This window comes from Engraulis encrasicolus, chromosome 6, assembly GCF_034702125.1.
Source record: "Engraulis encrasicolus isolate BLACKSEA-1 chromosome 6, IST_EnEncr_1.0, whole genome shotgun sequence".
NCBI lineage: Eukaryota > Metazoa > Chordata > Actinopteri > Clupeiformes > Engraulidae > Engraulis > Engraulis encrasicolus.
Window position 1 is genome coordinate 25,639,495 of NC_085862.1, and position 15,000 is coordinate 25,654,494.

General features: G+C 44.1%; 1 protein-coding gene across 1 annotated transcript in view; it reads right to left on the minus strand.

The window, feature by feature from the left end:
* ankrd24 (ankyrin repeat domain 24) overlaps positions 1 to 13,945 on the minus strand; it is a 54,548-nt gene extending 40,603 nt beyond the window's left edge. The window contains exons 1-5 of the mRNA XM_063202042.1: positions 13,908 to 13,945; positions 5,098 to 5,228; positions 4,182 to 4,270; positions 2,016 to 2,080; positions 1,107 to 1,164 (exon numbers count right to left, since the gene is read on the minus strand). Of these exons, the coding sequence (XP_063058112.1) occupies positions 1,107 to 1,164; positions 2,016 to 2,080; positions 4,182 to 4,270; positions 5,098 to 5,228; positions 13,908 to 13,943 (379 nt within the window). The 5' untranslated portion in view covers positions 13,944 to 13,945. The remainder of the gene's footprint in view (positions 1 to 1,106; positions 1,165 to 2,015; positions 2,081 to 4,181; positions 4,271 to 5,097; positions 5,229 to 13,907) is intronic.
* Positions 13,946 to 15,000: the final 1,055 nt, after the last annotated feature.

The window sequence follows — 15,000 nt, forward strand, 5'->3', positions numbered from 1 at the left end:
TGTTTGTGCACCCGGGTAACTGCACCCATTTTTTAGGGGGAGACTACTCACTGTGTGTGTGTGTGTGTGTGTGTGTGTGTGTGTGTGTGGCGGTGGTGTGTGTGTGTGTGTGTGTGTGTGTGTGTGTGTGTGTGTGTGTGTGTGTGTGTGTGTGTGTGTGTGTGTGTGTGTGGGTGTGTGTGTGTGTGTGTGTGTGCACTCGGGTAACTCGGCACCCAATTTTTACAACATTCCCACCGAGGAAAAAAGAGCTCTCTATTAGGGGACGCTTCCCTTTCACACACACACACATACACGCACACACACACACGCACACACACGCACACGCACACGTACACACACGCACACGCACACGCACAGACACACACGCACACACACACGCACACACAGACACACACACACACACATAGACACACACACACGCACATGCACAGACACACGCGTATACACACACGCGCACACACACACACACACACACACACACACACACACACACACACACACACACACACACACACATTTACGCACACCCACGCGCATGCACACACGCACGCACGCACGCGCGCACACACACACGCACACGCACACACCTCCCTTTCATGGCTGCTAGACTCGTTTGGCTATGGGTGGTGACATCATGTGAAATACAGTGCAGGCGAGCCCTGTTTAAGAGCTGAAGGCGGTTCTCCAAAACGCCATAAAGCAGCCAAAGCTAATGACCTAATGCATCATAAAGCACAGGATTAAAGCCATACTGTACTAAGTAGGGTTTTTTTTCTTTCAGTCAGTCACCCAACAGGTTCAAAGTGGATTTTTTTTCTCAATATCGTTATGGTCCAGCAGAAAACTTTCTTATTTTATATTCTTTCTTTTAAATTCATTATAAAATATAAATCAGTAGTACTGTACTGGTCAGTCTCCATGAGTACATACTAGCTATGATAAATAGTTTAATAACCAGCTTTAATGTTGAAATGTTTATTTATTTAGTTTACAAGTTGGTCCACTGAAATGCATTTCCCCAAACAATATTCTAAAAATGAATGCATTTTACTTAGTGTTTACTTACGGTGCTGTAACCCATGTACAGCAAGTGAGCAGCTTACCTGCATGGTGCAGAGCAGTTCTTCCGATGGGGTCTGTGGAGTCCACGGACATTCTCTCCTGTCGGAGGCACACACACACACACACACACACACACACACACACACACACACACACACACACACACACACACACACACACACGCGCGCGCGTACACACGTACGCACACGCACACGCACACGCACACGCACACGCACAACATGTACATCACAAACATGTGGCAGACATACGTACAATATATTTGACACACAATTCGATCCTAGGTGTGGCCAACTGCATAACCTAATTACAGAGAAATGAAACTGCTGGAACACATGAAAGAAAACATTGTTTCTATAACAATAATGTCTTGTGAGACATACAGAGATTGTCCATTATTACTGCTTAAATTACATGGGACTGTTACAGTCACTCTCCCACACTCGGCCTGCGTCACTGTCACTCACATATGTCACTTGTCCTAATTTGCTAAGAACATGCAGTGCGTATGATGCAGTATACTATCTGGCATTTAGCCTTAAGGTTTGGCAGCACAAAAATCCAAGAGCCCTTCACAAGAAGTACCACTGCTATATCTTGCACATAGAATTAAAGGTGCACTGTGTAGGATGGTGGCCAGAGTAGGTATTGCAACTATGCTGCTCATTGAAACTTTGCTGCCTATTGCCAAATCATGACTATCTACTAAATAATAAACTAATATTTACTTGCCGCTGAAAGATTCTATTTCTGGAAATTCAAAATGGCGGACCATGGAAAGGATCCCCCTTCTCATGTATGAAAAGTGCAATTTCCAGGTAAGTATTTATGAAAAAGGTAACGTTTGTAAATGGGCAGCATGAATTCTGGAAATAAACCACTAAAAATATTACACAGTGCACCTATTAGTCCCAAACTTGTGTGAGTCGTACCTGCAGTAGTCTCTTAAGGCACTCCGGCTGGCCATTCTTAGCAGCCAGATGAAGAGCATTGAAGCCTGCAGAAGAGAACAGCACACAACAGCGTGAGAAAGTAGCCTAGAGAGGGATATACTGTATACAACTCCTATTGCAGTTGTGGCCTCATTGACAATGTATCTTATAGAAACAACTCTGTTCTTCTGAATTGATGGCCTAGAAATTAATGTAAATACAACCTGATGGCAGAAAGCATTATTACTATACGTACTATAGGGCCTAATACTGGCTGTGCCATGGCGTCGACTTGCCCCATTATCACAATGGTCTATCTAGGCTTAGCATGCCGGCATGGCAAGGGAAGTGGCAGAACAAGTCACTGAAGTCATTCTTTTTACAGAAGGATGTACAGTAACCAAAAAGAGAGAAGGGAATGCTTCACTGAGTCATGTATACAAGTAGTAAAAAAGGGTGCTCATCAAAAAAACATGGGCGTCCAAACTGCCATGAAATGATAAAAGCAACTTTTATTTGAGATATTCTTTACTAGATAGTTAAAATGCCTTAGTTAAAAGTTGAAATGCCTTAAAAATTCTGGTTCATAAATTCTGGTTTCATTTGTTCACTATCTGAAATTTGGATTAAGCATGTATGTATACATCTTCATTCCCACTGGAGAACGTACTTCTCGTGATTGTGCCGCTCTCGCAGGAGAGTGGCTGTCCACGTGGTGGACCGATCGTCAAGTGTTTCACCGGGTCCGCAGGGACCACTGCACTCAAGAAGCTGAGATAGATTACGTGGCATATTGGGCAAGATCGCTGGCCGTAGTGCTGAAGTACTGCCACGGCCGTGAAATGTCTATGCAGTAAACATTCTCGAGCTCGGGAGTACAGGGTGCCACTGAGAGCTCGGGCTGTATCTGCGCCCGCAAATATGTGTGAACTATGAGCGGACACCCCTCAGCGGATGGTGGTTAACTTTAGTAAGGAGTGCCTCAAAACTTGTTTTTATATTTTCAAGAAAGTACAGTATTTCCTGTTTTCCATGATCATGGCACTGGTCTACTGCTTGAAGAAACAACTTGAACGTCAAACTGAATACTTCAGCTCTGCCTATGGAGTGGCCCCGGAATACACATTTCATGTCCTCCTCTGGACTGTCAGGCTACCTTACTGAAGCATTTTTATTATTATGAGGGTTGGTCAGTCATACATTATCATATACTGTACAGCAGTGGTTCTCAACTGGAACAGTCTTGGGACCCACCATTTTCCAATCTCATTCAGTCGCGACCCAATTTTTTTTTTGCGATACTCGAATGACTGGTTGCACGCTACTATTGCGCATAAACATTGTGATTTTATCTATGACGACAGATGACACAAGTTCAATCGCCTATCAAAATAAAAGTTGTAAATTGTGTCAGGAAAAGTTTTTTTTAGCGAATCAATGAATTATGATTTTTTTTACACCCACCCATGCGACCCACCCATGACCCCTCCGCGACCCACCAGTTGAGAAACACTGCTGTACAGTACAGTCATTGTGTGGTGCAATGGTTAAGGAGCAGGTCAAGGGATCAGGGAGATACTGCTTTTAATCCCAAATGTGTAGTAGGGCAGTAAATGACAAAAGCTCTTCTGCACCACCATCCATAAGCTGAAGTGCCCTTGAGGCAGGCACCTAGCCTCATGCTGCTCCACAGACTATACCCTGTCCCTGGAAAACTACAAATTGCTCTGCATAAGAGCGTCGTCAGCGAAATGTGTTATTATCAATGTAAAATGATACATATTCACATTGATAAATGCAGTGCAGCAAAATGTTGGTCCCTTCGATGTCAGCTATGTCTTTATCAATTTTTATTTTATCTCCTTCTGAGTTCAGCTGGCTTTTGCTTATCTAAAATTGTGAGTTTTGTGCCATTGTGCCATTTTACCCTCAAGTTAAAAGCACTACATCAAAGCAAACAACGCTAAGCCCAACACATATTGCAAGTGCCAGAAAGGGGTCATTTAGACTACATACGGTACATGTGTTCATTGACGCATGTGACATTGCTGACCACATTATGTCTTTACATTGCCATTAAGCATATTATGTCTGGTACATATAACCACTAATGTCAGTATCATGTGTCAGTACAGAGATGGAGCGAGACGAGAGAGGCGATCTTACCTGCTCCATCTGGAAGGTTAATGTCCACTCCATGGGTTAAGATAACCTCCAGACAGTCTATACGACCGCGGATCGCACAGAGGTGAAACCTGGGGGCACACATACGGAACACAAGCCAAGGCATGATGGGTATTATATGGCTTCTGCAGTCAGCAGCCAACTACAGTATAAGACACATTTGAGTTATCATGCAGTTACTGTACATTGACCTATACAGAAAATACAGTTACACTTTACTTGACGCCAGCGTCATATACATGACATGAGAGTGTCAAGATAGTGTCAAAACGGTGTCGTGACACAGTCAATACAATAAACGTTTTATGGTCATTAAAAGTTGATATTGTTATGGTTGTCTATACCATAACCGAATGTCACTTAATGACAACAATACAAATGTTTGTGACATGGGCATTATGTTAATGACACGTCCAGGACTGTGTTATGACACTGTTATGACTGTCATGTCATACCTATGGAGCGTTACCGAAAAGACAATATGATCATGAAATATTGTTCAACAATTTGTTAAAAAAAATCCATAACTTGAGTCAGTAAACTACGAAACATTCTGAGGAACAACACAGTTCATGCAGTTGAACAAAGTCTCCTGGGAACTGAAGCCCTGCCTTGCTGCTGGTAGTTACAGCGAACATAAATACAGTAAAGTAGGTTCAGACGGAACAGCAAGTATGGAGAAAATAGATGGCCCAGCAATGAGGTCAGTGCCTTGATTATGAAAGATATGTCTTATGCATGACTCTTATCTACAGTACGTACAGGTTACAGAGGATGAACTAAAAAAGTGTCCAACACAGACTTTCCCCCATTGCCCAATTAAGAGGGATTGTGTCTAACATTAAAAAGTAAAGTGAGCAGTAGTAATAATAACCGATGATAGTAAAAGGTGTCTTACGCAGACTTCCCCTCTGCGTCTAGTTTGGAGGGGTTGAGGCCCTTCTTGACGATGAGAGCAGAGACTTTATCCGGCTCGTTCTGCTCCACTGCCTGAAGCAGCTTCTCATCCGTCTTATTCCAGTCCTGGCTCTGGAGAGAGAGAGAGAGAGAGAGAGAGAGAGAGAGAGAGAGAGAGAGAGAGAGAGAGAGAGAGAGAGAGAGAGAGAGAGAGAGAGAGAGAAAGACAGACAGACAGACAGACAGAGAGAGAGAGAGAGAGAGAGAGAGAGAGAAAGAGAAAGACAGACAGAGAGACACAGAGAGAGAGAGCGAGAGCGAGAGAGAGAGAGAGAGAGAGAGAGAGAGAGAGAGAGAAAGAGAAAGACAGACAGAGAGACAGAGAGAGAGAGAGAGAGAGAGAGAGAGAGAGAGAGAGAGAGAGAGAGAGAGAGAAAGAGAAAGACAGACAGAGAGACAGAGAGAGAGAGAGAGAGAGACATTGACACAGAAATGCAACGAGAACACACAAACATCAAGGCCCTGTGACAAGATCACACAGCCACAACACAAGCTCAGACACCCACAGACAAAGAGGCCACAGGTAAAACAGAAATAAGTCAACTAGGGACCCAATTAGAAAACAAACTCAAATAGACAAACAGCCATGTCACAAACAAAAGTTACACAAAGACACAGCCACAACAAAAACTCAGTGACACGCGCAATCTGTGCCAGCCATTCCTATCTAATCTGTACATACCCTTCCGTCTTATCTTACTAATGAAATGATGGGCCATTAGTGTGGCACTTAAAGATGAAGGATCTGATGGAGTGCTGCAAGCTTTTACAAACACAACTCTTACTCCTTTGGTGGTTGAAGATTCAAGATTCAAGATTCAAAATTCAAGATTCTTTTTATTCGCCCCGAGGGAAAATTGTCTTGGACATACATACATAGCTGTTGCATAACACACAACACGACATGACGCCAGAAAAAGGTGCCTTCACAGAGATGCATGAAGTGCACTTAAAGGGGGATGCCACTATTTTGGGGCTTAATACAGTTAAAATCGTTGGCTGGGGTTTATAAAGGTGGTAAAGTGTCTTATTTTTCATGTTAAGTGCTGTCTTGCTTTAAGACAAGTTAAAGCTACATGGATCCATTGACTTTCACTAGCTTAGCAACATGCTCCCTCTTTTAACTTGTCTTAAAGCAAGACAACGGCTTACATGAAAAATAAGACACTTTATCACCTTTATAAACCCTGGCCAACGATTTCAACTGTACTACGCCCCAAAATAGTGGCATACCCCTTTAAAGTGTGTGCTGCCTACATTCACACATGGCATCTTCGCCTCTTACTGCAGATGAGCGCGTCGACGGGCCTATTCACTCTTTGCTGAAAACACTCAACTGCATCATAACAGCATTGCTATAATAAATGCAGAGAGTCTCAAGTAACCGATTGGACATTACCATTTTAGTGACCATAAGGTTATAACAGAGGCTCAGTGCTAAGGGGTTAAGAAAGCAGCCTAGTTTATATGTGGTACTGTTGCTTTATGAGAATACACATGCAAAATGCAAAATTGTAATATCACCCCAAACACATAGCTACCAGAGGGGTCATATGTACGGTAGTTAAAATACATTGTGCATAACATAAGTGAGAAAAACTTTTAAAGATATCTGTCCGTAGGCCACTTCTCATTAAGCACACACTGTGAAAAACATTATTTGAAGGAAGCACTCTATTTAATAGCTACACAATATACATGCATCTGGTAGCCTAGCTGTATACTAACACAGGCTGACTCTACTTCCTATTGCAGAGTTCAATAGCACTCCAATCACTTCTGCTATCAGACTGATGTCCACTTTAAATGTCACTGCTATCTGTTACAGCTGTACCTACCGTGCTTCACAATAGAGAGGTTTGCTTTGTTTGCAACTACATCAGAATAGTCTGCTGGGAAATTAATTGACTCTGATTAATCTGATATTGTACTGCCATCTGAGGCCATAGGGAGACATTGAATAAAGTTTGCCCTTGGTGAGCACACAGGCGTAGAGAGAGAGTGCAGTAATGTTCACGGTAACGCTTTAGAATAAGGTTCTTCTAATAAGCATTTATAATCACTAAGCAGGTAGTAATACCCTTACAAGTGCCCAATAACATGCTTATTAACTTTTTTATACATCTTATAATCTGCTTATTATGTGTTTATAGTGGTTTATTTTTTTAGTCTTATTATTTAAATCAGTACACATATCTATCTTGATATGCTGACTAATACTAGATATGGAGGCGTCGCGAAAAAAAAAAAATTCAAGATGGCTGCCATGTGTACAGATTTTCATGCTTTAACTGAAATAAAGTTACTCATCAGATGTTAACAACGTTAATGAGCATTTTAACAAACTTAATAAGCATGTTATTGGGCACTTGTAAGGGTATTACTACCTGCTTACTAGTGACTATAAACGCTTATTAGAAGAACCTTATTCTAAAGTGTTACCAAGTTCACTGTATACAGCGCATACTAGCCCACTGTACTCAATTATTCTCCATTCATTTAGATTGCTTAGGTCTACCCACAAATAATGGCTGCCAGGATTGCCACAAATAAGGGGGCAGTGCCACCTCTAGTCTTATGCTCTACTTATACAAGTTAGCTGCAGTGCATCATAATGTATATTTTTCTTAGTTCTTTGACATTTCACATTGGGACAAATGGGACGCATGAGATATGAGAGACGTACAGTGCAACAGAATAACAATGAAACATGCACCTTAAGACACTGTGTTACAGGGTATACTGTATGTTTAAAAGCACAACTATAGTAAAACGGTAGAACTGAAAGAGGTGTATTAGTATGTAGATCCACATAACTCAAGGAGAACCGTAACACAGGATCCATACAAATATCAATACCTCTATCCATCTATGCATCCATCTATGCATCCTTCCATCCATCCATCCTTCCATCCATCCATCCTTCCATCCAACCATCCATGCATCCCTACATCCTAAAACCATTTAACTGTAAGAGGTATAGCCTACTGTATAACAGAGCTGCTTAATGCAATGATGAAATAAACACAACATCCGTACATGCAGTATCCCTAACAGGGAAATACAGTCTATTGTTACAGACTTTTAAACTCTGTCAGCATTACTACAGCCTATCTACAAGACAATCACAGCTTTATAACTGCAGTAATTGTTTTGCATCTAAGTACATTTAGCAAATCTGGGTTGTGTTTCTCAAAAGCATAGATGGGTAGTTGTCAATGTGATATTGCATTGAAAACAACAAAGTATCTAGCATGGTTATTATCAACTATGGTTTTGAGAAATGCATATCTTTTTACTGCAGAGAGAAAGTAGCTTAGCAGCATCCATACATACCCCAAGCAGAGCAAGACACGCACAGAAGCGCTTCATGACACTGCACTGGGGCGGATCCATAGAGCTGAGAGAGCAGGCATGCCAGTACTCACTCCACACACACACACCCACATACATACACGCACACACACACACGCACGCGCACGCTCACCCCACAAACACACACATTCTGTAAGCAAGTGCACACAGACACTCACACATATATGCCTAGGCTCTCTCACATCCACTCTCACAAACCAGAGAGAGAGAGAGAGAGAGGGGGAGAGAGAAAGAGAGAGAGAGAGAGAGAGAGCGACAAAGAGAGAGAGCAATGTAAACACGGTCCCATTCACAGACCAGACACACTCACACACTCCCTAACCAGACTACATGCACTTGCACAGTCCCTAACACTCATACACACAGAATCACACACAAGCAGAAAGATTCACACTTGCAATAGACCACACCCACAAACTGTGATTCGATCAGGCATAACAAGCACACTTACTCATGTGATTCTAATTAGCATAAAAACCCTTCAGCCAGGTTGATGATCTCATGGTCAACTCCCTAATTATCCAGAAACTACAGACACACTTATCCCTCCTCAGACTCCTCAGAGCCGATCCCCAATAGTGACCTAACTAGCGTCCCAGAGGGACACACCCACACATACAGTTACTGTATTCTATGGGGACATGACCTCGAAAAACACCCCCCAAATTCTTAAGTTACATTAACTGACACACAGCTTAATATGTCGTCAACACTGTCAAGCAAATCTGAACACAGTCATTAAATCATCATTAAAACCGACATGCTAAACACATGAAGCATAAATCACTGCACGACACACATCAATCACCAACCACTGATGATAATCCAAATGACCTTCATCAAAATGCATCCAAACTATACTATACTGTACATAACCTTAAAACTCCAGCAGCCAATTGGCATTGACACATATGCGCACACACCCACACATACACACAGAAACTAGCTCCTCTGGCACGACTGACTGATCGGACGTCTGTCACCGATTGGCTAACAAATCACCACCTCATACAGAGAATGAAAACCGCACTCCAATAAATAAACAAGCTGGGTGTGTAACCTCTAAAGACTGACGAATGAACGAACGAACATTCTTGCAGACTCCCTCTATCACTATCTCTCTCTCCCTCCCTCTCTCGCTCTCACACAGACAAGCGCGCACATAAGCATAGACACACACACGCACAAACACACAGGCACATGCACAGGCACACCCCTTCGGAGTCCCAGCATCAGCCTCTCTCTGGAGCTCCTGATCAGCTGATGCAGTCTGATGAGTCTTTTCAGCCGGCGCGGACGCTAGTGTAGGAGATACAGTAGTGCCTTCTTCACAGTCCAACGGCACCAGCTATTGGCTGGCACAGTCACAGACACACACACATTTAGTTTCTATGTATCTCTCTCTCTCTCTTTCTTTCTCATACACACACTATCTCCCTCACACACCACACACACTCAATATCTCTTTCTCACACACACACACACACTTTTTCTCTCTCTCTCTCTCTCTCTCTCTCTCTCTCTCTCTCTCTCTCTCTCTCTCTCACACACACACACACACACACACACACACTCTCTCTCTTTCTCCCACACACACACTATCCCTCTCCTTCTACGTATGCCCTTCTTCCCTAAACATGCCAGCCTAAAACTGTCGTCTCACACCTTCTCTTCACTCCCTCTCTCCCCTGCCATCCCTCCCTTCTCTTTACCCTCCCCTCCCTATTATTTCTCTCTACATCTCCCTCTCTCTCTCTTTCTCTCTCTCCCTCTCAATGTCTATCTTTCTTTCTCTTCTCCGTCAGTGTGCTGTCTCTTTCTCCCTCCCCAACATCAATGTCTTTCTCTGTGCCTCTGCCCTGCACTCTCCACCAATCTCTCTCTCTCTCTCTCTCTCTCTCTCTCTCTCTCTCTCTCTCTCTCTCTCTCTCCATCAGCATCAGAGTTCTGCTCAGGTCTGCTGGCTCTGCTACCTCTGGGTCGTCCTGCAGCAGAGGCTCTCAGCTCAGCAGAAACTGACACGGACAGCAGAGGCAGAGGAAGAGGAGGAAGAAGAGGAAGGAGAGAACATGTGACTTATCAAACTGAAGCAGAAGAAGCAGAAAGGTTGTGACTTAATTAACTGAGCTAGAAGAAGAAGAGAAGCTGTGACTTATCAAACTCAGGCAGAGGAAGCAGAGAGGCTGTGACTTGTTTAACTCAGGCAGAGGAAGCAGAGAGGCTGTGACTTGTTTAACTCAGGCAGAGGAAGAAGAAACAGAGAGGCTGTGACTTATTACAGAGGTAGATGAAGCTGTGACTTGTGACTTATTAAACTGAGGCAGAAGAAACAGAGAGGCTGTGACTTATTAAAGTGAGGCAGAAGAAACAGAGAGCTTGTGACTTATTAAAGTGAGGTAGAAGAAACAAGAGAGGCTGTGACTTGTTAAACTGAGGTAGAGATGCCCAGCAGAGGCTTACACAGACAGCCACACCCACACATACAGTATTGCACTCTATGGGGACATAACCTGGAAAAACACCCCAAACACTTAAGTTACATAAACTAACACGAAGTTTCATATGGAGAGATGTAAGGAGAAAGGGATGTAGGGAAGGGAAGGCCATGAGGAACAGGCTACAAGACCAGGTGCTGACACTACACGTAGATGCCAGATGCTGACGCTAGATGCTGTGAATATTGTCAGGCAGGGAGTTCCAGGTTTTGAATTGGCAGGGGTGGATTCCATTGGCCCCTAGGTCAGACAAGAAGAACGGCTCCCCTAGATGTATGCTGGTAGTTTACAAAACAATTCAGGGTTTCAGGCCTTTTGTGAGAGTTTGGGGTTTGGGGGGTTGTCTCCTGAGAAAGTCTGAAAATTCTGTTATTAAAAGTGCGATTTTAACGCAACATTTGAATGGAAATATAGAGGCTTGGGCTTCAGGGCCCCCTTGACCCCTGGGCCCCTGGGCCTGGACCCAGTAGGCCTGTGCAGTAATCTGTCCCTGGGGTTTGGGAGCATCCCGGCCCCTCAAGTCACTTCCTAACGAAAACTTCATGCCGAAACGCGTCAAAGTGTTTTAACCATGTTATGCCCATTAAAATAAAGGCATTTTAACTACAAAGAAGATGAGTGCCTTGGTATTCTACAACTTTAACGATGAACTAAGCCTGTCACCAAAGAGCACCATCTTTACAGAGTACAAGTTCCAGGTAGCACTTCAACTGGCCTTGATTCTACTCCACAGCCTTCCTTCAATCAAAGTGTTCCCCCTTCACAACTGACAGAAACAGCTCCTCCATTTACGGGGTGTAGTGTAGTGAGTTCAGGTTCTGCAGAGGACTCGTGCATATTTTCCTCCAGGGTATTTCACGTACGTAGTTCCATTCTGAGTCAGCGTTCATTATGCAACAATGCACTGCATTAGGCACGGGCACGGGAACAGGAACACAGGCAAGGGTTTTGGCACCAAGTTTAGGAACACTTTGCCCCGAAGAGAGACACACACAGCCAGTTCCCCAAATCTCTCTCTCACACTCCCTTTCTCTCTCTCTCTGTCTTACATGAAGATTGATGAATCGACACACCATGTTCTGTACCAAACTACATGCTTTTGTGACGGCAAGTAATTTGGGCTTGTCTGTAAGAGCCCTTGGGAATATGTTGCGAAACACTGCCAAAAACGAATTCAGCCAGGGCCGTATTAAGATGGCCTGGGGCCCCTCGGCTACAGGTTGCTGTGGGCCCCCCCAGAAAGCAAATTTCACATCAAATTTACTATAAACAGTGTCATAATTACATGCTAGGAATTAAGGATAACATGTCTACCAACTCTACTCAACATGATGATTTTTTCAATGTTGCATCTTGTCACAATTCTGCAATTTTTGACTTTTGGCCAATCGGGGGCCCCCTGGCTGGTGGGGGCACCTAGGCTTCAGCCATATCTGTGCATTAATCCGGCTCCGGCCTGGGAATATGTTGCGAAACACTGCCAGAAACCAATGCAGCATAATAAGCAGTAACTGGATAGCTATTTTTGGACTTAGACTTCAGCTGCGGTTGTTGTATTAATATTGTTTGTCATCCAATCTCTCCCATATGCATGGAGTCCGCTGAAGAGAATGTGCTGACACCAAGGGGGGATGAAATTCTGTGCAATAAGTAAAAATGGTGAAGAAACGTGTACATGAGCTGTATCTGATGGTCCTGTCCAGCTTGTCCACGGGTGTGTATGTGGTCAACTGTGTGTGTGTGTGTGTGTGTGTGTGTGTGTGTGTGTGTGTGTGTGTGTGTGTGTGTGTGTGTGTGATATCTATCTGATGGTCCTGTCCTCTGGTGTGTTTGTGGTCACCTGGTGTGTGTGTGTGTGTGTGCGTGTGCGTGTCCATGTACATGTGCGTGTGTGTGTGTGTGTGTGTGTGTGTGTGTGTGTGTGTGTGTGTGTGTGTGATATATCTGATGGTCCTGTCCACTGCCAGTGGCACTGGTGTGTTTGTGGTTACCTGGTGTGTGTGTGTGTGTGTGTGTGTGTGTGTGTGTGTGTGTGTGTGTGTGTGTGTGTGTGTGTGTGTGTGTGTGTGTGTGTGTGTGTGTGCGTGTCCATGTGCATGTGCTGTGCGTGTGTGTGTGTGTGTGTTCGCACGTGTGTGCATGTGCGTGTGTGTGATCTGTCTGATGCTCTTGTCCACTGCTGTGAGTGTGGTCACCACCAGGTAACATATTCCACTGCAGGGGGGACCACCGGGCCAAAACACACACCTCACACACAAACACACTCAACACCTCCTGCTGATGGCGCGGTGTGTGTGCGTGTGTGCACGTGTTCGAGCGCATGGATTTGTCTGCATGTTCTAGAACATGTTTACAAATATGTCATTATGCATCTAATTTGGGTGGGCATATGGGGGTGTCCACTTTTGAGTGTACTATGTGCACACCCACACAGAGGCCTTTGTGCCTAGGAATATGTGTGCGTATGCGTGTGTGTGTGTGTGTGTGTGTGTGTGTGTGTGTGTGTGTGTGTGTGTGTGTGTGTGTGTGTGTGTGTGTGTGTGTGTGTGTGTGAATTATTCAAAACAGAGAGGCGACTCCTCTTACAGCACCAGTCTGCCGTCTGTACCTGAGCGGTGTCGTGCTGCTTGGCAACTGAACAGACGCTGGGTGATGGCCAGACGCCGAAGCCAAGCGCGTCCTTCCCACCACCCACTCCATAGCGCAGTCAGGGATACAGCGGAACACTACTGTAGCTAGCAAGCAAACACCCCCACCCAACCTTTCTGGATTATATTACACGCATCTCATTTAATAGAAAGAAGATAACACTAAGATCATGGCAGCAAAAGTAAACGCGGAATTTGTTATAGCTTCAAGTTTCAGGACCTCGGGGGCTTACCTCTGTTTTTCGAAACTTGGCTTTCAGCGTCTTCATAATATTAGTTAATACACCGCAGTTCTCAGGCTGTAGGAATTCAAACACATGTGAAAGAAATATATCATCACCATACAGTGTTTGCATGCATCATATACACAACCCGCGCAATGCTGTCGATTCATTTATTACTGGAAAACGTTGCAACGAATGACCTATCAAATTGTCAATCAAAATATATAAACGCATCACCATGCGTCCATCACGTGGAAATTCCACTCTACAACTGAGTTTACTTTCAAGCCTTAAGGCATTCAGCCTCACGCGTCAACAACAGAGTCAACAAACAAATAGTAAACATGCAGCACACGTTTGGGCACACTACATGCCAGAGACGTACCTGGAGATAAAACGCTGGACGTGAGGCCACATAGGGTTAGCGGTGCCAAGGCAGGGGGAACGACGGTGCTGTGACAACCAGGGATGGGGTGCCCCGTCCCAAGTGTGACGCTTACAAGCAAGCCAGTTGGACAGACTTGACTAACCTATGCGTAAATTCACCAATCGCCTATGAGACAAAAACGCTCCTCTTTAATTCGATTGGCAGTAGTAAGTCTACGAATCATATCATACAAATATGCACACATATCTCATTGTTGGTGTTTGAATCTTGAAATTTACCAGTGTAAAAGAGATTAACCGCAGGCGTAAAAAAAGTGTTCGTCATGCATTGCCTTTTCGATGGAGTGGAGAAGATGAAGATGCTTGGGTTTACAAAGTTGATAACTACCTAAGTCCAATAAGGGCAAGGTAAAATGATCCTGACCAATCCTGCGTCCAAAGAGGCGGGCTTAGGGCATAGAGGTGCAAGCATCCATAGGACGCCTGCCTTGGTGAAAATGCACACACAGGGGAAAATAGCCTACGATGTACCAGACGATATCGCAGACAACAAGGGAGTCATTTTCAAACACTTAGACAATGAATCCAATCCATAGCCGATGTTTTGTCCCAATAGTTATTTTTAATCTTCCATAGTTTACAGACTGGTAGTCTGCTATCCATTCGCTGTACCTGATGCCAGAGATGCTGAATGCTGGTGAACCCCAATGGGCTG